Source organism: Bos indicus x Bos taurus, chromosome 29 (assembly GCF_003369695.1).
Source record: "Bos indicus x Bos taurus breed Angus x Brahman F1 hybrid chromosome 29, Bos_hybrid_MaternalHap_v2.0, whole genome shotgun sequence".
Lineage (NCBI taxonomy): Eukaryota > Metazoa > Chordata > Mammalia > Artiodactyla > Bovidae > Bos > Bos indicus x Bos taurus.
The window spans coordinates 45,762,290-45,784,154 of NC_040104.1; the positions used below are offsets into that span (position 1 = coordinate 45,762,290).

Below are 21,865 nucleotides of genomic sequence, written 5' to 3' on the forward strand. Positions count from 1 at the left end.
GTCCAAGGAAGACATTGTGCAGTTACTGGAAAGTATGGAGAAAAGCATTCCATCCAGTGACGGGCACACGTTCAAAACAACCCAGTCAGTGATGGACTGGGAAAAAGTAGCTTTTAAAGATTTTTCTGGGGAAATGTGCAAACTCAAATGGTTAGAGGTTTCCCATAAGGTGAGAAAGTTTCGCACACTGAAAGAATTAGTCCTGGAAGCTAAGGAAAATGTTAGCAATCCTTCCAAAAAACACAAGAAAACACAAGAAAACAGCAGAAAACATAAGAAACATGCTTATTTGTTCCAGAAGTCCCTGACAGCTTACCGGCACATTTCCCAAGTGATGCGACCCCAGTACATCCAAAAACACCCCAAGATAAGCAACCAGGAGCTGACCAAGGTTCTGTCTGAGGAACACAGGAAGGTGCCTGAGCAGCTGAGGGTGAAACACAGTCAGGATCTTGAGAAAGAGAAAAAGGATTTTAGGGAGAAAATAGCTCTGTTCAGAGCACAGCACCCTGATCTAGTCCCAAACCCTGAGAAATCTGGTGTCCCTCAAAGAAGTGAAATGAAAGTGCCAGAGAAGCTTCAGGAGAATGTTCAAAAAGTGAAGTCTCCCCCAGAAAAGAGTTTACCCATGAAGTGGAAATTCCACGGAGAGCCCAAAAAGCCCCCGATGAATGGCTATCACAAGTTCCACCAGGATCTCTGGTCGAGCAGGGAGCTGAAAGTGGTGCCCCCGAGGGAGCGCATGGTGGAGATCAGTAGACGCTGGCAGCGGGTCCCCCAGGACCAGAAGGAGCTTTATAAGAAGCAGGCGGAGGGACTGCAGACACAGTACAAGGTGGACCTTGATCTCTGGCTCAGGACTCTGTCTCCTGAAGAATATGCTGCTTACAGAGAGGCGACCTGTGCTAAGCGTAAGAACATGAGCGTGACGGGGGGCCCAAACCCCAAGATTAGAAGGATGGGTCTGCAGTCCCCATCATCAGGGAATCTGCAAGGAAGGCTTAGAGAGGACCCAGGGCTTCAGGCTGCAGAGTTAGCATCATCAGACATGATTAGAGAATATTCTCCTGCCTCAGGGAGATCAGAGGAAAATGAGGAAGAGGAGGAAGGCAGCCGCTCCTCAGCCCCCAGCAGTGAGGATGAAGATGGAGATTCTGAGCCGGAGGACCACGGGTCCAGCTCATCGTCCTCAGCGGACTCCTCTGACTCGGATTCCAACTGAGTTTAGTTCACAACCTGAAGAGACAGAACTTTCAGCAGAAGTCCATGGGCTCGTCTCTCCATGCTTTTTCATTGCCTTCCTTCTTTCCCTCCCTCTTCATGCAAAGTTGGACCTCTTGGAAAGAAGGCATCTTGAGCTGTAATTTCTAGCTTTTCCATCCACTCCATGTTCACCCTGAGAGAAAGTCAATGCAATGACGCCTCGTGGAATAAACCCTGAGCTGACTGGGCTGTGGGGCCCCCTGGACTAGACTGAGCTCCCTGAACTGGAAAGGCTTGCTCTCCTCACCCTCTGCCTGCCAGACGTTTTAGGGGCTCCAGGGGTCGGTGAGCCCCTTCTCTGTGACCCTGTCCCTCAGGACTCAGGCAGTGATCTGGGGAGGGAAGATCTGATTGACTGGAAGTGGGAGACTTGCCCTACAGAAAGCTGTCAGGCCCTGATGTCTCTGGCCCTTCTCTCTGAGCTGAGGAGCTGGCCCTTCCTTTCCTTGGAAGTGGGGCTGGCACGTGGGCAGCAGCATTTCCATGTGTGTGTGCATCCCTGTTAACTGTCCATGAGATTTTCTCACTGATCAAAATCTCAACATTAAAAATGTGTAACCCCTCCACCTGAATTAGGTTTTCCTTAAAACCAGCCTCTTTTGACCCAGTGCCCTGAGTTTTCAGGCCATGTCTGAATTTCTACAGGTTTCTTCCCCAACCCCTTCCTCCTGCTCTAGGTTACAAGTGAATCATGTTTTTACCATACACTCAAATTGTATTATGTTATGACTTGTATGGTTTGAGTGTCAGTATTTTAATTCACAGATACTAAACTGTTTGGGAATTCATTTACCACTATGACACATTTGTATTATTTTGGTTTATTGATGTATTTGAAAGTGTATTTAAATCTAATGCCATCTCATTAAACTTTTTTTCCTAAACTTTCCTGGCTATTTTCATTTTTGATTCTCATGGACAATTAGTATCATACAAGTATTGTTCTTGTATATGAAAAGTGTTGAATTTGGAGACTTCCTCTTCATCCATGATGTCTTAATGGGGCATTTTATTCCTCATGAATATACAGTTGGGGAACTACTGTAGAGCACATGGAACTCTGCTCAATTTTGTGTGGCAGCCAGGATGGGAGGGAAGTGTGGGGAAGGATGGGCACAGGTATATTCATGGCCAAGCCCCTTTGCTCTTTACCTGAAATTACCACAATATTAAAACTTCTCTCTCTCTCTTTTCACGGATTAATTTACTTATTTTTCATGGAGCTTGGTCTTCTTGCAGTGCAGGACACGTTTCCAGTTAGGGGGAGCTGGGGCAACTCAGTGCTTGGGCTCCCCCCTGAGGTGGTTTCCCTGGGTTTGGAGCAGGGCCCTAGAGCAGTGGCTCAGTAGTTGTGACACGTGGGCTTTAGTGCTCCAGGGTTGTGAGATCTTCTGGGACCAGGAATCAAACCCATGTCCCCTGCATGGGAAGGCAGATTCTTAACCATTGGACCAGCAGAGAAGACCTACCACAGAATTATAACTGTCTATACTGCAATACAAAATAAAAACTGCTTAAAGAAACAGGCAGGAAAATACACATATGAGATGAATATAGGCTAAAATTCTGAATTTTCTAATAGAAGAATACAACATTGGTTAAAATACTAAAATATCTTTTTATCTGTTGCTTCACCTATACATGAACTGGGAATAAACCTCCAGTCTTATAGGATCTAATTTAAGAACAAGATTTAGTGCTTCCAAAATGACTTGTTCACAGTTCGTTCATGTCCACAAAATGTTAAGTGGGTTTCTTTCCTCCAGGAAAATCTAAACAGATTTTTGGTTGAAAAGACTCAGGGAGGAAAGCAGGAAGCACTGCTCACTGCCTGCCAGACAGCATCTCCCTTTTATTCTAGAAAGGAAATTGAAGCCAGGAGTCTAGAACTCAACCCCAGAGATACTTCTGCCTCTTTAGCTGTGGGACCCGGCTGCTCCACGTCATTAGACCTTCCTTCCCAGAACCTGCCCAGCCTGCACTTCTGATCCCTTCACTGTAGAAGGACAGGTGCGGGGCAGCAGCAGGAAGAAAGCAGGGGTCAGGGTCTCACCTCTCAGGATTCTCAGGCTGCCATTTCCTCCTCTAGGAGATCTTCCCATCCCAGGGATCAAACCCAGATCTCCTGCATTCCAGGAAGATTCTTTACCCTCAAACCACCGAGGAAGCCCAGGCTTGGCTCTTAAATACTCCCAAGAAGTAAAATGACTTTACTTTCAGGTGGTGACTCCTGTTTGAGTCGACAGTTTCCATCTAATCCCTGGAACTCAGGTGAGTGGGGACAAACACTGTGGGCTGGGAAAAGGTATTGGAAGAGCGGGTCAAATGACAAAAAAATGAACAAACTAAAACATGGCACATATGCTTTATTCAGTGATTTTACAGAAGATCGTAGCCAGAAAAGTGTCTTCTTATGTGGCTCTGAGGAACTGTTCAAAAGTTATAAGGGGAGCCAGAATACAAATGGTCAGGGGCTGAAAAAACATTCAGAAAGCATCAAAAGATTACTGTGGATGATGATCATGATACATCTCAAATTAATGATTTTCATTTTTTTAAACAATCGTTATTTATTTATTTTTATAATCTTATTTATTTGTTTGCTTATTTTAGCTGTGCTGGGTCTCTTTTGCTGACTGAGTGCAGCCTTTTCTGGTTGTGGTGAGCAAGGGCTACTCTCGAGTTGAAATGTGCTGACTTCTCCTTTTGCCGGCGTCTCATCTCAGAGTGTGGGATCGGGGGATGGTCATCAGTGGTCATGGCCCCCAGGCTCTAGTCGGGTGCTCAGTAGTCATGGTTCTTGGGCTTAGTTGCTCCACAGTCTGTGGGGTCTTCCTAGACAGGGATCCAACCTGTATCCCTGTCTCTGACCAGTGAATTCTTAACCACAGGAACCCCAGGAAGTTCCTTTTCATGATTTTCTCTATGAAAAGAGGCAAGAGTCTGGGCTTATTGAAGTCCTGTTTGGAACTGAGTTGTTGCTCGGTTGCTCTGTCGTGTGCCTCTCTTTGTGACCCCATGGAATGCAGCATGCCAGGCTTCTGTGTCCTTCACCATCTCCCACAGTTTGCTCAAATTCATGTCCATTGTGTCGGTGATGCCATCCAACCATCTCATCCTTTGTGGTCCCCTTCTCCTCCTGGCCTCAATCTTTCCCAGGATCGGGTTTTTTTTGTTTGTTTTTTGAATCAGCCATGGGTGTACAGGGTGTAATGTACGGAGTTAAGGAAAGCGAGGTTCAGAAAAAGAACGAGACCGGCACTTTACAGGAACAAATCACCTTTAATGAGGTCAGAAGGGGCAGCAGTCAGATTAGTGAGCTGCTTCACTAACATAAGAAAAGAATAAGTATATATAGGCATGGATGTGGAAAGCTACTGTCTTAAGGGGGCCTGTTCTCCAAGGTTGTTCAGAGTAGTTATCTCTTAAAAGGCTGGGGCAAGGAATTCTGGAGATCAGCCAGAGGCTGGACGGGCTGGGAGCTGGGCGTAGTGTCCATTTTTTTCTTTGGGTGAGAGAGTTCTTTGCTTTGCATAGAATGGTGGAGAGGACGTGGAGGGGAGTTTTAATTCCAGGCTATTTTGAGCTGTGCAACTTTCCTTCACAGAGATCAGGGTCTTTTACGATGAGTCAGCTTTTCCAATCAGGTGGCCAAAGTACTGGCGTTTCAGCTTCAGCATCAGTGCTTGCAATGAATATTCACTGTTGACTTCCTTAAGGATTGATTGGTTTGATCTCCTTGCAGTTCAAGGGACTCTCAAGGAGTCTTCACAACACCACAGTTTGAAAGCATCGGTTCTTCAGTGCTCAACCTTCCTTATGATCCAACTCTCACATCCATACATGACTACTGGAAAAACCACCGCTTTCACTAGAGAAAAGCCTGCACACCCATGTGCTGTAAGAAGCTCATGATCTCAACAATCGCCCTGGACAGTATCACAAAGGTCCTGAATATGGTGCAGCGGGACTGCATCCAGGAGATGCAAGTGACCTGGATCTGGCATCTGTCCATCCTGGCCACGTTTGCTCCTCTCCTGGGTCAGACGAGCAACGTGCAGAAACCCTGTCTCTCCCGCATTCATGGTCTGCCCGTGAGGAGCAGCAGCAGGAAGTTGTTGGATTCCCCACTCAGTTTCTAAGTGGCACCATCTCCAGTCTATCTATCTGGATTCTCCCTCCTTGTCTGAACCTGCCTGGACCAGACGCTCACGAGAGGGTGGACCGCTGCCTGGGAAACAGTGAACACAACACTGGCACGTCAAGCACACTGGATCCTTTGTGTTTCTATCCTGAGCTGTGGAATCACTTCACCTCGGAAATCAAGGGGGAGGAGCAGACAACACGCTAGAAATCTATGGATGGGGTGTTTGGATCCAGTGAGGGCAGACATGGGTTCTTCCATAGGAAGAGAAAGCTATGTCAGATGACTAAGAAAATAGGTAAGTGAAGAGGGCATTAAAGAAGGGACACCACCTCAGACCCGAACTATTTGCAAGACAAGGTCTGAGGAAATCCCTGGTGATCCAGTGGTTAGGAGTCTTCTCTTTTGGGGCTGAAAGTCCGGGTTTGATCCCTGGTGCGGGAAGTAAATTTCACAACCTGTGCAGTGTGGCCAGTAAAGAAAAATGAAAACAGAAAGTTTGGGAAAGAGACAGAGAGAAAAGTTCTGTGCTTACCAGATGCTTGAACACAATGAACTTGTCTGAAATCACTGGTCCCTAAAAGATTGCCTTTTGCTCCCGATAAGTTAGTTAATATTCAAGAAATGCATAATTCTGAGAGGATCGTAGTGGAGCAGGAGCCAGAGCTCATACAAAGCTGTAGGGAGTTTGAAGGTGATGCAGAGAGGTAGTGCCAGGCCAAAATGAGATGGGTGACCTTCAGGAGGTGGTTAGTAGGACCTTGTCTTTGGGCAAATCACTTATCTCACAACTTTAGCTCAGCTGCCACCCTGATTTCTCAGGCCTAATTGCTTGCTTTCTCCCCAGATGCCTGAGGACCCCCTTGGCCCATCCAGCAGTAACTAACTGACAGCTTACAGAGTCAAACTTGCCCCATCTGTCTAAGAGCCCAAACTTGCATCAGCTCAAAGGCCTGGATCTGAGTGGGGTCACCATTATGGACTTTAGTCCTGAGATCCTCCACGTTCTTTTGGAACAAGTTGCAGCCACCCTCCAGGAACTTAACTTAGAGTGGTGTTGGATCACAGAGTCCCAACATGAGTCCATCCTGAGTGAGTCCATGCATCAGGAATGGAAAACCAATCCATGGTTTCAGACATCAGTTCAACGCGAATGGAAAGGAAAAATGATACTGCAGGGGTGCAGGACTGCAAGGGGAAATGCAGACTCTGGTTGGTGATGGGACCTTCAGAGACATAGGTTTATAGCATGACAAACATGAATTAATTTCCGGAAGGAAATCTTGTATGCACAGGTGGCATTACCCTTGGGTGGGGATTGGAAATAAATGGTCATAAATAAAGAAACCTGCATTGTATTTGTATCCAGTGCCATTCATGATACATTATCGTGTTTGTCTGTTTTCACCTCAGGAATCTCCAAGTAGTGATGAAAGCAAACACACAGGATTGTTTATGCTCAGAAATCCCACTATTCCCACTAGTTCTCTATTCTGTCTCAGACATCCGCTACCTCCTAGCTTACTGCGGTGGCTGTTCAGTGGCTTACTGCACACACAGCAAGGGGAACATACTCAATGGCCAAGGAGTCATTGGAGCGAAGAGCCCTACGTTAGGGTACCCATGACCCTGTATGTGAGCTGTCCTCAGGGTTCTCCTGGTGGGACCATAGGTCCCAGTCCCTGACCTTTCTGTGCTGGGAAAGGGCTTCACTACACACATCAAGACCCTCCATCCTAGAAGCATCATCCACACTGCAGATGAGCCCAGTCTCTTGTCAAGCATGTGTAGTGGTTCTCCTTGCATAATAGAATATCTCCTGGCCAATAGAAGAGGAAAAGGTTGAGGTAGTGACAGATTTCCTCTTCTTGGACTCTAAAATCTCTGCAGACGGTGACTCAAGCCATGATAGCAAAAGACAACTACTTTTCGTCAGGAAAGCTCTATGACTAACCTTAAACATTTTGTTGAGGATCAGAGGCATTACTCTGCTGACAAAGGCCTGCATAGTCAAAGCTATGGTCTTGTCAGTCATCACCTGTGTGTGTGAGAGCTGGACGGTAAAGAAGGCAGCACTAAAGAACTGATGCCTTCAAACTGTGATGCTGGAGAAGACTCCTGAAAATCCCTTGGACTGCAAGGAGATCAAGCCAGTCAATCTGAAAAGGAATCAACCCTGCATTCTCATTGGAAGGACTGATGCTGACACTGAAGCTCCAGTATTTTGGTCATCTTATGCAAACAGCCGACTTATTGGAAAAGTCCCTGATGCTGGGAAATATTGAGGGCAGTAGGAAAAGAAGGCATGAAAGGATGAGATGGCTGGATGGTATCAATGGAATGGACATGAAATTGACAAACTCCAGGAGATGGTGAGGAATAGGAAAGCCAAAAAATAAGCAAAGGGTTAAGAGATGCTCTTAACAGAAGAAAGAATGTGCAGAAATGGAAAGGTATTGGATCATAGACAACTCAGTGCTCTTTTTTGAATCAGTAACTGGAGATTGCTGAGGAATAAGCTGAAAAGGAGAGAAAAAGACCATGGAAGGCAGCAGTTGGTTTTCAACGAGAGTGTCTTTATTTCTGACAGTTGCTTTACAAACATCTACCCAGGGAAAATTCCAACATGTGCGTCTCAAACCCACATGCAGCTCCAAACATTGAGGTTTATATGTGATTGTATAATACATATCCCCAAAAGTTCCAACACCTCCCAGAGTCTACATTTCCCCTTGCAATCCAGCACCCCCATAGGATCATCTTTCCCTTTCCCATTCACGTTGAGCTGATGTCTGAAACCATGGATTGGCTTTCCATTCCTGATGTATCTACTGCCAAGATTTTAGTTTGCAGGTGACCCGAAGTAAACTTTGACAGATGCATCCAGCTAGGAGGAGGGTAACAGTGGTACAGAAAAGGCTCCTCGGGATAGAATGCCTTAATGCCCTAGTGAGGATACAGGCTGGAGCTAAGCCAGATGGAGCTTGGATATCCTAAATCCCACATAATTTCAATGAGTTTATCTTGAAGTTGGACGAGTCAGCCGAGGTGGAGGGCTCCATGAGGCTACAGCTCTCCTGAGGGGAAGGACCAAACTCATCACTTAAGGTGCTCAGCCCAGTGGTGTGACTCAGAAGCTTCTCCAGGATGGCCAGAAAGGAGATTACCACACAGACACAGGCCCCAAGCTTGAAGGGCAGACAGGATGGAGTCACATTGGGACTCTGTGATCTAATACCAATTTAGGTTCAGTTCCTAGAGTGTGGCTTGTTCCAAAGAACAACTTGTTCCAAAAGAACATGGAGAATCTCAGGACTAAAGTCCATTGTGGTGACCCCACTCAGATCCAGGCCTTTGAGCTGATGCAAGTTTGGGCTCTGGGACAGATGGGGCAAGTGTGACTCTGTAAGCTGCCAGTTAGTTACTGCTGGGTGGGCCAAGGGGGTCCTCAGGCATCTGGGGAGAAAGCAAGCAATTAGGTCTGAGAAATCAGGGTGGCAGCTGAGCTAAAGTTGTGAGATAAGTGATTTGCCCAAAGACAAGGTCCTACTAACCGCCTCCTGAAGGTCAGTACCCAGAATGACCCGTCTCATTTTGGCCTGGCACTACCTCTCTGCATCACCTGCAAACCACCTGCAGTTTGTATGATCTCTGGCTCCTGCTCCACTATGATCCTCTCAGAATTATGCATTTCTTAAATATTAACTAACTTACTGGGAGCAAAAGGCAATCTTTTAGGGACCAGTGATTTCAGACAAATTCATCGTGTTCAGGAATCTGGTAAGCACAGAGCTTTTCTCTCTGTCTCTTTCCCGAACTTTCTGTTTTCATTTTTCTTTACTGGCCATACTGCACAGGTTGTGAAATTTACTTCCCCCACAAGGGGTCAAACCTGGACTTTCAGCCCCAAAAGAGAAGAGTCCTAACCACTGGACCACCAGGGAATTCCTCAGACCTTGTCTTGCAAATAGCTCGGGTCTGAGGTGGTGTCCCTTCTTTAATGCCCTCTTCACTTACCTATTTTCTTAGTCATCTGACATAGCTTTCCCTTCCTAAGGAAGAACCCATGCCTTCCCTCATTGGATCCAAGCTGCCCCATCCAGAGATTTCTAGTGTGTTGTCTCTGTTCCTCCCCCTTGATTTCCGAGGTGAAGTGATTCCACAGCTCAGGATAGAAACACAAAGGACCCAGTGTGCTTGACATGCCAGTGTTGTGTTCACTGTTTCCCAGGCAGCGGTCCACCCTCACGTGAGCGTCTGGTCCAGGCAGGTTCAGACAAGGAGGGAGAATCCAGATAGACAGACTGGAGATGGTGCCGCTTAGAAACTGAGTGGGGAATCAAAAAACTTCCTGCTGCTCCTCACGGGCAGACTGTGAATGCGGGAGAGATGGGGTTTCTGCACGTTGCTCGTCTGACCCAGGAGAGGAGCAAACGTGGCCAGGATGGACAGATGCCAGATCCAGGTGACTTGCACCTTCTGGATACAGTCCAGCTGCACCATATTCAGGACCTTCCTGATACTGTCCAGGGGCATTGCAGAGATCATCTGCCTCTTACAGTACAGGTGTGTTCAGGCTTTTCTCTAGCCACCCACCCGGGGAGGTAGGAGAGGAAGTTATCCAGGGTCCTTTTCTTCAGACAAAGGTCTGTGTATACTTTAAGGGAGCCAAGGCCTGCTGTGTCCTTGAGCTCTGCTCCACCACTGGTGCCATTCCTGAGTGTGAGCCCCCTTGACTGCTGGCTCCAGACCACACGCTCCAGAAATTCTGGCCAGTATTCCATGAATCTAGCACCTGCAGTTTGCACCTCCTATGAGGACCAGGAGATTGACAGGGATGCATTACCATCCACACAGACTGCAGCCACAGACTCAGAAATAGACCACAGGCGGCCTCTGTATTTCCCTCACGTCTCTCTCGTCACCTGCTTCCTCACCGGCTCCCTTCTGTGCCTCTCTATTCTCCAGCTCCCTTTCTCCCCCTTTCCTCTCCAGGTCTCCACTTCTAGTAGGATTAAGCCTCATGGGAAGGAGATGGGGCATGTTCTCTCAACCCTCCTTGCATCTTAGGCACCCTTACATATCAGGAAGGCATTTCTCACACTGAGCCAAGGCCTCTAAGCCTCTCCATTGCCACCCTCAGAGCCCTTGGGTCTGTCCATGGGTCGCCGAAATGGCCCACCCTAGAAGTCTCTTCCGGGATGCCCAGGACCCTATCAAGCTACCTGGATCTTGTTCCCCTGGAGTGAACCTTCTGGGCCAGCAGGACGTCAAGTGCTTCCAGCCCTGTTCATAAGGGACCCACATGAGGCAGGGCAATGAGGCCCTCCAGAGGGAGGCAGACAAAGGGACAGGCTTGCACCGTGATCCCAAGGTCTTGATGTGTCTACCATGGGTTGCATCCATGAAGAGGGGTGGGAAGAGCTCCCTGGGCAGACACTCCAGATAAGAATAGACCAAGGCATCTTCCCTGAGCAGGTGCATTCTCTCCAGGTCCAGGAGCCTATGGGGGTTCTGAACACTCATCCTGACTCTGCTTCAGGAGGAATCCTGTGGAAAATGCCAGTGAGCATATCATCCATGTCAGGCCAAGCAGGAGCAGACCTAAGACAATCTCCCAACCCTTCAGAGGAATCTACTCAGGACTAAGCACTGCTCTGGCAGGGGTGGACGTGCCTGTTAGGCCACATGCCATTCAGGCCTCAAGGGCACAGTGATATAGCTCTTTCCCTACTGGATTCAGAACAAGCCTCTCACAAGTACCAATCCGGAGGAATGGCAACCACCAGCCCATTCAGTTCATACGGTGCTTGGATTAATCCAAGTCCCACCTGGAAGTGGGTAGCAGGAATTCTGAAAACCCACTCCAGTCTTTATGAGGGAATGACGTCAGAGCATCATTTAGAGCCCTAAATCAATACGAGGAAGGTCATGTGGACCAACGCAGCCTCCATCCTCAGTTACCCCTAACATGAAGGCCATGTGTGTCAGAACTGTGTAGGTGAAACTCATGAAACACAACTCCAAAAAGAGATTTTGAATACATATGTTACATGTCTTTACAAGATATTTTAAAATGATAGAAGTTAAAGCACTAATTAAAATGTTTGAGTTCAGGCAAAACTACACTGAGGCAAAATTAAACCTGAAACGTGTTCATTGGAAAGAACTGACTTTTTTAACAACTCTTCCTTCACTAGGGATACATGGCACCCTTCAAGATTAGCTAACCACTAGTAAGAGAAGAGAAGGCTTCCCTCATAGCTCAGTTGGTAAATCATCTGCCTGCAATGCAGGAGGCCCCAGTTCGATTCCTGGGTCAGGATGATCCCCTGGAGAAGGAAATGGCAACCCACTCTAGCATTCTTGTCTGGAGAATCCCATGGACAGAGGAGCCTGACAGGCTACAGTCCATGGGATCGCAAGAGTCGGATACCACTTGGCGACTAAACCACCACCACTAGTAAGAGAAGAGCATCCTTATATGAGGGTGGAAACTTACTGCTCTAATGTGCCTGGTGGGATGCTCACAATTCAAACCCTGTGAGAACCCCTCTGATGTCTCCAGAGCCAGGAAATTCTGCACCTCTTCTCCAGTGCTTAAGACTTTTATAAGTCTTTTTGTTCTATCATCCCTCTGTCCCACTGCTAACCCAACCGGAACAGTATATCTGATTAGATTACAGAGGGACCATTGGATTGACCCTGATTGGATCATCGTACTTCTCTAGATTAGTTGATTGAATCATATACACATCACCAAACAGAGACTGATGGAGTAGTCAGGTAAACAAGGATCTGTTCACTGATTCACTTCACAAATATTTACTGTATTCTACTAATATGGACAGTTATATTCTTGTGGATCAAGCATGAAAGGGATTATTGATTCCTGCCCTTGGCCAAGAAAGAACAAAAGTTGACAGAATCATTGTTGGGGGAATTTTGGTCAAGTCAAAATTAGCAAAATGTCCTTGAGTTAAAACAGCTCATGAAAGCAGTAGTGTTGTCATCAAAGAAACCAAAATACACTCATTCTTGTATGAGATTTTCACTCAGGTGTTATGTAGGAAACACAGGAGATTCTAAGCCTATTTGGGCAGCAAGGGAAGAGCTTTGGGGGATGTGATTGGTTTTCTAGGCCTAAGCCAAGCCTTCGCTGAAGGTGGACAGGTCAAAACCTCAGTGAGTGAAAGAGTGGTTCTGGACAGTTTGGAGCTGAGCATTCCTAAAGGGACATCATAAATGATCCCAACAATGGAAAGTAAAAGTTTCCTTTTCATATTTCTATTTTGAGAAACAGGTAAATTTAAATACATTACTCTGGGTGATATTAAGATAGCAAAATTGGGCTTCCCTGTGATTTAGTCGTAAAAAATCTGATTGCCAATGCAGGAGACATGGGTTTGATCCCTGATCTGGGACGATCCCGCATGACATGAGGCATATAAACCTGCTTGCCACAACTGTTGAGTCTGTGCTCTAAATCCTGGGACCTGAAACTACTGAAAGTCAAGCACTCTAGAGTTTGCTCTGCAACAAGAGAAGCCACCTCCGTGAGAAGCCACCTCCGTGAGAAGCCTGCACACCACGACTAGAGAGCAGCCCCCTTGCCCCAGCTAGAGAAAAGCAGGAACAACAGTGAAGACCCAAGGCCACAAAAAGAAATGCAATAAATTTCAAGGAAAAGAGAGAGGCTCAGAGGAGACACTGTCACCTTAGAGGCTGTTCTTTCCCAGAGAGTTGAGATCAGCACAGCACACTGAGGGTGGGCACTGCGGGCTCTTTGGGAACTTGGAATCAGAGAAGAAACGAACCTGCTTCAGTCCCCAATAACCCTGCCATCAGTAACCCTGCCGTCCAGAGGTTTTCTTTAAGTTGTGTTTTTTTGTTGTTGTTGTTGTTCTCACTGAGGACACTTTCCAGATGGCTGTTTCTCCCTCCATTTTTCAGGGGTCTTAGAAGTCAAATAAATCATAATTTCACTGGCCACTTTTCTACTGCATTTAGATGATTATTGTTTCCTCAGACCTAGCTAAATCCACACAGATTCTGATCAAGTTGACACCGTTAGGCCCAGAAATAAAATTCTGCTATTTCTCTTCATAAATACCAACATCTTTTCTGCACTTAATCCCGAAGCTCTTATGGTGTTAGCATACTACCTCGTTCAGGGATGACTCCCACTTTGAGACACATCATACAAGGATTTCTTTGAAGTTGAATGTCACATGCAAAGGGAGACCTTTTCTCCATTGATAAGAATTTTCCATGCCTCTCACGCACCCCAGTTATTTGATGCCTGAACAATTCTTATACACCTCTGACCACCAAGGTGAAGACTCCCTGAAGGGTGTTCTCTGTCTGAGTCACTTTGGGGAAGATTGCTTTCACCATATTTCTCTCACGACCTTTACTTAAAAAGCATTAAAATGGATTCTACTCATGACATTTTAAACATAAACATGATGAAAAAAATATATATGTGTGTGTAACTGAGTCACTTTGCCCTACAGTTAAGATGAGACACAATAATTTAACTAAAATTATTTTCAATTGTGTGTTTAAAAAATTGTGTTTATTTTTAATTGTGTGTTTAAGTAAAAACACAATGATTTAACTATACTTCAGTAAAAACTTTTTTAAAAAAAACCTGGGACTTCTGAGGTGGTCCAGAGTTTAAGAATCTATCTTACAGTGCAGGGGATGCCAGTTCAATCCCTGGCCCAGGAATATGTCTCATGCCACAGGGCAACTAAGCCCATGAGCAGCAACCATGGGCCCATGTGTAGCAACAAGTTAAGCCTGTGGACTGGAGCCTGTGCTCCAAAACGAGAGACGCCACACAAGGAGAAGCCCGAGCCCTGCGATGAAGAGCAGCTGTGTGCACCACAGCTAGAGAAAGCTATGCAGCAAGGAAGACCTAGCACAGCCAGAACAAAATCAATCAATCAATCAGAAAATTAGTCTCTGAAGAAAGCTCATGGGCTGATATGGAGCTCTGCCACAGTGGCCAGATTCCAAGTTGGTCATTCTCAGGTATGCGGGAATCTGGGGGATATGCAGAAGGATCTTTCCTGCCTGAGCTGTCATCATTGTGCCAAAGAAAATCAGAGACAGACACGGGGTTAAGTGTTGAAGACAAATTTTATTCAGCATGATGACAATAGACTGCCAAATGGGCTTCTTTTGACATTCCTCCAGAATTTGGCTTCTCTAGCTCCCCTGTGGACTTGATGAATTACTGCCACCAGACCACAATTGATTTTCACTAATCATTATTTAATTTGTTCTAACTTGTTTTCAAATGGTTTATGTCTTGTGTCTCTCTTCGCTGTATTATGAATTTATAAATGTAACGAGCTATATAGCTTATAGCCCATCTACTTTATAAAATAGTGTCTCCTGCACTACCCAAGGGGAACCCATGCTTCTAACATAGTTAAATATCTTGAGGCTATCAATCACATTTAAAACCACATAGAGAATATTTGTAATAGTACATATCTAGAAGAGGGTACAGGGAAAAATATTTTCTGCATCATTATAGACTAGTAAGACAGGAGATCCAGAGAATCATAAGAAATCTCAAAAATATACAAGCAACTCCTACAGCTCAACTCCAGAAAAATAAATGACCCAATCAAAAAATGGGCCAAAGATCTAAATAGACATTTCTCCAAAGAAGACATACAGATGGCTAACAAACACATGAAAAGATGCTTAACATCACTCATTATCAGAGAAATGCAAATCAAAACCACTATGAGGTACCATTTCACACCAGTCAGAATGGCTGCAATCCAAAAGTCTACAAATAATAAATGCTGGAGAGGGTGTGGGGAAAAGGGAACCCTCTTACACTGTTGGTGGGAATGCAAACTAGTACAGCCACTATGGAGAACAGTGTGGAGATTCCGTAAAAAACTGGAAATAGAACTGCCTTATGATCCAGCAATCCCACTGCTGGGCATACACACTGAGGAAACCAGAAGGGAAAGAGACACGTGTACCCCAATGTTCATCGCAGCACTGTTTATAATAGCCAGGACATGGAAGCAACCTAGATGTCCATCAGCAGATGAATGGATAAGAAAGCAGTGGTACATATACACAATGGAGTATTACTCAGCCATTAAAAAGAATACATTTGAATCAGTTCTAATGAGGTGGATGAAACTGGAGCCTATTATACAGAGTGAAGTAAGCCAGAAGGAAAAACACCAATACAGTATACTAACGCATATATATGGAATTTAGAAAGATGGTAACGATAACCCTGTGTACGAGACAGCAAAAGAGACACTGACGTATAGAACAGTCTTATGGACTTTGTGGGAGAGGGAGAGGGTGGGAAGATTTGGGAGAATGGCATTGAAACATGTAAAATATCATGTATGAAACGAGATGCCAGTCCAGGTTCAATGCATGATACTGGATGCTTGGGGCTAGTGCACTGGGACGACCCAGAGGGATGGTATGGGGAGGGAGGAGGGAGGAGGGTTCAGGATGGGGAACACATGTATACCTGTGGTGGATTCATTTTGATATTTGGCAAAACTAATACAATTATGTAAAGTTTAAAAATAAAATAAAATTAATTTAAAAAAAAAAAGAAATATTTTATAATGAATCTGCAGCTGATTGAGGGAGACAGTAGGGAGCCGAGAATAAAAATGGCCAACTATAAGTTATATGGTGTAAAGACATTTTATTATACATCTTGATATGCTGATGTCAAAGCATGCTCTACTAGTCTTCCTCGATAGGGAAGAACAATAGTAGGCATGGGAATAAAATAAAACTCTTATTGACATGACCTAGCCTTCAAAAGACATGCTTCTGAAATATACTTCTGGTATAAACATAACAAAACCATATTTCATGCCTGTATGATTTTAGTATTTTTCTCATAGGAATATGCATATAAGTACCCACTCTTGACAGGATGTGCTATTGAGGACCACTGAGTGTATTTCCTTTGCTATTTGTATTAACCACCAGAACTAAGTAAGGAAACCATGAAGAAAAAAGATAACTAGGGAATGATGGAGTTTCAGATCATACACAACAGAGGGCTTCCACTCCACAAGTAACTGGAGATCCATGAGATGTAAATACAGAAAGCAGAATAATATCATGGATGGCATTTATCATTTACACTGAAGGTCTCTTTATTTCTGATCATTTCTACAAGTGTGCATACAGAAATAACTGGAACATGTGTGTCTCAGACTGAACCTTCCAGGAACTCAGTTTCATATTTGACTCTATAAACACATATCTAAAAAAGTCACATCAATTCCTCAAGTCAACACTCCCTTTTCGAATCCTGCACCCCTGCTGGATCAGGTTTTTCAATCACACTGAGCTTATATCAGAAACCAGGGCTGTGTTTTCCCTTCATAATGGATGTATGACCTAGATTTCAGTTTTCAAGTGTCCAGAAGAAAGCTTCTGATAGAAGCAACCGACTACACAGTGTATTACAGAATTATGTGTTGGGACTCAGATGACCACACATGTCATCACCACAGTAAGGACAGGGGCTGGGGCTAACCCAAATCTTCCTGGGACGTTCTAAGTATGTAAGGATCACCCTCAGCTTAGCCTTTATCTGAGCAAATCTTTCCCGGTGAAGGACACCCAGAGAGCTGTAACTCTCCCGAGGGGCTGGATAAAGCTCTAGATTTAAAACAGGGAGCCTATCAGTATGATGCAGGACACTCTCCAGGACAGCCATGGAGATGAGGTTTCCACACATGGTGAGGACCCTAAGCTGGGAGCAGCAGCTCAGGGCAGGCAGAAAGCCCATGAGGTGGATGTCCGTGATCCCACACAGGTTTAAGTCCAGTTCTTCCAGAGTGCCTGCAACTTTCTCCAGTAGAACTTGAAGGAGCTTGGGATTAAAGTCGGTCAGGGTGACGCCACTAAGATTCAGGCCCTTCAGCTGACAGATTTTTGGACACCAGGACAGATGGGTCAGGTCTGATTCTGTAAGCAGGCAGTTGGTGATTGAGATGTTGTCCAAGGGGGTCTTCAAGCACCTGGGGTGGAGGTGGGGAAGAAGCAATTAGATGAGGGAAAGCAAAGTAGCAGTTGAGTTCCAGAGGAGAACTCAATGATTGGCCCAAAGCTGATACAGTTCAAATTCCAGAATGTCCAGTCTCATTCTAGGCTGAGTCCTGCCATTTTCTTAGTATGACTGGATCACATTCACATGATCTTGAAAGCCGTCTTTCCTCATCTGTCAAGCAGAGTACAGTACATTCTATTTCCTTAGCAGGATGAATAGACATAATGGAATGCACTAGAACATGATCAGAGGAGAGCATGACACAAAGTGTCCATCAGGGTGGACATCACTGAGTGTAAGTTCTGGGAGATGAGATAAAAAATGCTTTTCATTTAGATCGCCACTCTGTGGGTGAGCTGCTGGTCATATACCTCTGGCCAGGTGAGGCTCTTGGCATACATGCAGAAAGGGGCTGCCGGTCTTTAGGGACCCCCAGCCATATGACATCTACAAACTTTCTATCACTTTTTACATTCTTTTGGCTCTGCTTTGCTACCATCATCTCAGAACCATGCATTTCTCATATATTAATTACCTTATATGCAGCAAAAGGCCACCTGTTACTGACTTGGACTTTAAAACAGGCTCCTTGTGGTCATGGGTTAGTGACCACAGAGTTTCTTTTCACAATGCTCAGGCTGATGTGATTTTCCCTCTTCAATGCCCCCTTCACTTACCTATACATAAATCTTCAGAACACAGAAATCTCTCCTCCAAGAAGAAATCACATACACACTTGCACTAGATCTAGGCCCCCTAACTTGTGGGTTCCCAACATGGCGTCCCTTTCCAGAGCTGCTTTAACCGATTCCCCCTACCTGGATTCCTGTGCTTCTGTAATACTGCGTTTCATGGTGGAGCAGCAGATGAGACACTTCCCTTGATATTCTACCATTGTGTCCACTGTTAATCAGCTGCTGGCAGAGCCTCACCTGAGCATTTGGTCCAGACGGCCTTCAAGGAAGAATGGAGCTTCCAGGCGGAGGTCCCGGAGGTTCTGCAGCCGGAGGATCTGAGAGGTCAATTGCAGAAGATCCTGATGGTCCTGCTCCTCAACAGCAGACCCACGAATGCGGGAGAGAATGAGACTCTGAACGTTGCTCATCTGACCCAGGAGAGGAGCAAACTGGGCCAGGGTGGACAGCTTCTGGGTGAAACTCAGTTTCACCATCTGTACACAGTCCAGCTTCACCATCCTGAGAACTGTCTTCATATTTTCCTTGGACATTGAAATAATCTTCATCTTCTTACAGCACAGGTGTATGGAGGCTTTTCTCTGCTCCACCCACCTGAAGAGGTAGGTAAGGAATTTCTCCAGGGGCTTTTTCGTAAGACAAAGTTCTATGTACACTTCTAAGGGAGTCAAGGGGTGCCTTTTCCTGGACATGTCCTCAGCCACTGGAACCAGCAGTGAGCTGGAGGGCATGTGGCCCTTGCCTCCAGACCACATGTTCCAGAAGTCCTGGCCGGTATTCCTTAAGTCCAGCACCCGCAGCTTGCCCCTCCTGTGGGGAAACAGCAGATGGGTGGGGTGAGATTATTCAAAATCCACACTGAATGAACCCACAGCCTGGATGGAATGTTCAGGCAACGTTCCATCTCCCCATGTGCGCTCTTACTTCACAGTCCTGCTCTCACCTGCTGTTGTTTCTTTCCTTTCTTGCTCCCTCTCCCCCAGTTCTTTTTTCTCTTCCATCCTTCCTATTATATATTTGTAAGGGATTTCCCAAAGTGATCTCAGCAATTCCTCTGAAAAAGCCTCTGAGCTTTTTCAGAAGCCTCTGGTCACCACTTGGTCATCCACTCTGCCTGGCACCATGTGTCTCTTCCAGGAATCCAAGACCCTGCCAGGCTCCCTGGATCTGACTCACCTGGGGTGAACCTTCTGGGCAAGCAGGACATCAAAGCCTTCCAGCACTGCTTGTAAGGTTCCTTGGTGAGGCTTTTGCATCAGGCTTCCCAGAGGCAGGCGGGCAAAGGGCCAGGCTGGCACCATAGCCTTCAGGGTCTCCCTGTGTCGGCCAAAGACGGCAGCCATGAAGAGTAGTGGGTAGAGCTCTGTGGGCAGAAACTCCAAAGTAGAGATGGCTAAGGGCTCGTCTCTCAGCAGGCCAATTGCTGCCAAGATCACAAGTCTGGGAGGGTTGTGAACACTCATCCTGACTCTTCTCTGAATTGAATCCTGGGAAACTGCAAAGAGACAAGACATCCTTCTCAGAACAATCATAACCATCAGGGTAGTCTCTCTCCCCACACTTCAGAGAAATCAAATCAGGCCCACAGTCATTGCTCTGGCAATGATGAATCAGAATGGAAGACTTCGGTGTGTCTGGATTCCAGTCTGGGTTTGTGTCCCTAAGGCCAGAGCTCTCCCCATCCTGCCACTAGAGCAAGAATCTAACAAGTTGCAGGAAGGAAGAAAGCCAAATGGAGGCTCATCTGTTTCCATCCACTGCTTTCCTTAACGCATGTCCCTCCTGCACATCTGTACCAGGAGACTGAAAAAGCTGACTCTCTTTGTTTTTATGGTGGAAAAAAAAAAAAAAAAAAAGAATTATTGCTTAAAGCCCAAACTATGGGGACAGGAGTTCATGTAGAACACAGCTTCCATCCTCAGTTCCCAAAGTCAACTTAGCTGGGAAAGATTAAGGAGACACTTGTAAAGGGAATGCCATTTGTGTATAGAGCAAAAACCTTAAATGTCAAGAAACAGCATGTCAAACAGATGTCTTTAAAAAGAAAAACTGCTGGTTAAGACTTTTAAATAATATAAACCAAAGCACAAATCAAAATGTTTAGAATGGAAGCACGGTACTGGATGCTTGGTGCACTGGGACAACCCAGAGGGAGGGGAGGGGAGGGAGGAGGGAGGAGGGTTCAGGATGGGGAATGCGGGTATACCTGTGGCGGATTCATTTTGATATTTGGCAAAACTAATACAATATTGTAAAGTTTAAAAATAAAATAAAATTTAAAAAAAGAAATATTTAGAAGAAAAATCCAAATATATAGTGAATATACTTGATAAAGGAATGGAAAAGTAATAAAGATTTGATAATAAAAAAAGAAGAAAAATAACATGTATTTGTTAACATAAGAGCATCTAAATATGTACAGCAGATATTAACAGACATTGAGGAAGAAGCTGACAGCAGTACAATGATAGGAGGAGAATTTAATAACTCATTACACCAATGGGCACATCATCCAGACAGTACATGATGATTCCCATTGTACAGAGGAGCGACTGAAGCTTGGGTTGGTTACTGGTCTCACCCATGGTGAAACAGCCTATATTTGGAATGGACAATGTCACACCCAGTTCTGCTCACCCCTAAAATGTCCACTTCTTCATTTCTGCAATGCTAGATCATAGAAGATTCCAGTTGGGCCAGATGGAAACCCTGGAGGATAAAAAAAAAAAAAAGAATACTTTGAGGCAGAAAGACAGATTTAAATTTAACCTAAAGAAGAGAAAAAGGTAAACTCTCCATGCCATGTCAAACTGCATTATACCATTCATTGCATGCCTGCCATTGGCAGAACATCCCTCACTGAGGTTAACTCACCAGGTCTGATGTGGTCGGGGTAGGGATGCTGCTCAGACCTCAGACTTGATGGAGAACACAAGGAGTGACTCCAGAGCGAGAAGTTTCTGCGTCTATTCTTTGGTGCTGGGGCATTTTATGGAACTTTTTAAACCACATCTTCTCTCCTTTCAACTGCTAACTTCCAATCAGTAGGCATTACCTGATTGGATTCCAGAGCATCCCTCAGGTTCATCCTGATTGGGTTACTGCCAGTCTCCAGATGAACTGATTGAGTCAGATCATCATTCATGAAAGAAAACGAATTGGGGGAGGGGGAATCTAGGACTTATTCAGTGATTCACTATATAAAATTGATTGAGTTTTGTTAATATGGCCACTGAAATAAAAAGATGCTTACTCCTTAGAAGAAAAGTTATGACCAACCTAGACAGCATATTAAAAAGTAGAGACATTATTTTGCATGAAATGTTCCCTTGGTATTTCTAATTTTCTTGAAGAGATCTCTAGTCTCTCATGCCCTATTATTTTCCTCTATTTCTTTGCATTTTTCACTTAAAATGGATTTCTTATCTCTCCTTGCTCTTTTCTGGAACTCTGCATTCAGATGTATATTTTTCATTTTCTCCTTTGCCTTTCAGTTCTCTCTCTCTTTTTTTTTTTTTCCAGCTATTTTTAAGGCCTCCTCAGACAACCATTTTGCCTTTTAGCATTTCTTTTCTTGGGGATGGTTTTGATCACCACCTCCTGTACAATGTTACAAACCTCTGTCCACAGTTCTTCAAGCACTTTATCTATCAGATCTATTCCCTTGAATCTATTTGTCACTTCCAC

The 21,865-nt window shown here is 45.1% G+C and overlaps 2 protein-coding genes across 2 annotated transcripts; one reads left to right on the forward strand and one right to left on the reverse strand.

The window, feature by feature from the left end:
• The first annotated feature begins 334 nt into the window (after positions 1 to 334).
• On the forward strand, positions 335 to 1,222 carry LOC113886082 (upstream-binding factor 1-like protein 1). The gene has a single exon (XM_027532014.1). It carries the CDS (start codon positions 335 to 337, stop codon positions 1,220 to 1,222), a length of 888 nt encoding a protein of 295 aa, XP_027387815.1.
• A 7,602-nt stretch (positions 1,223 to 8,824) lies between these two features.
• Positions 8,825 to 19,641, reverse strand: LOC113886083 (PRAME family member 8-like). The gene is made up of 6 exons (XM_027532015.1): positions 19,355 to 19,641; positions 18,416 to 18,988; positions 17,007 to 17,454; positions 10,004 to 10,218; positions 9,773 to 9,929; positions 8,825 to 8,863 (listed from the first exon to the last, which is right to left on the reverse strand). Exons 1-6 carry the CDS (start codon positions 19,639 to 19,641, stop codon positions 8,825 to 8,827), a joined length of 1,719 nt encoding a protein of 572 aa, XP_027387816.1.
• Positions 19,642 to 21,865: the final 2,224 nt, after the last annotated feature.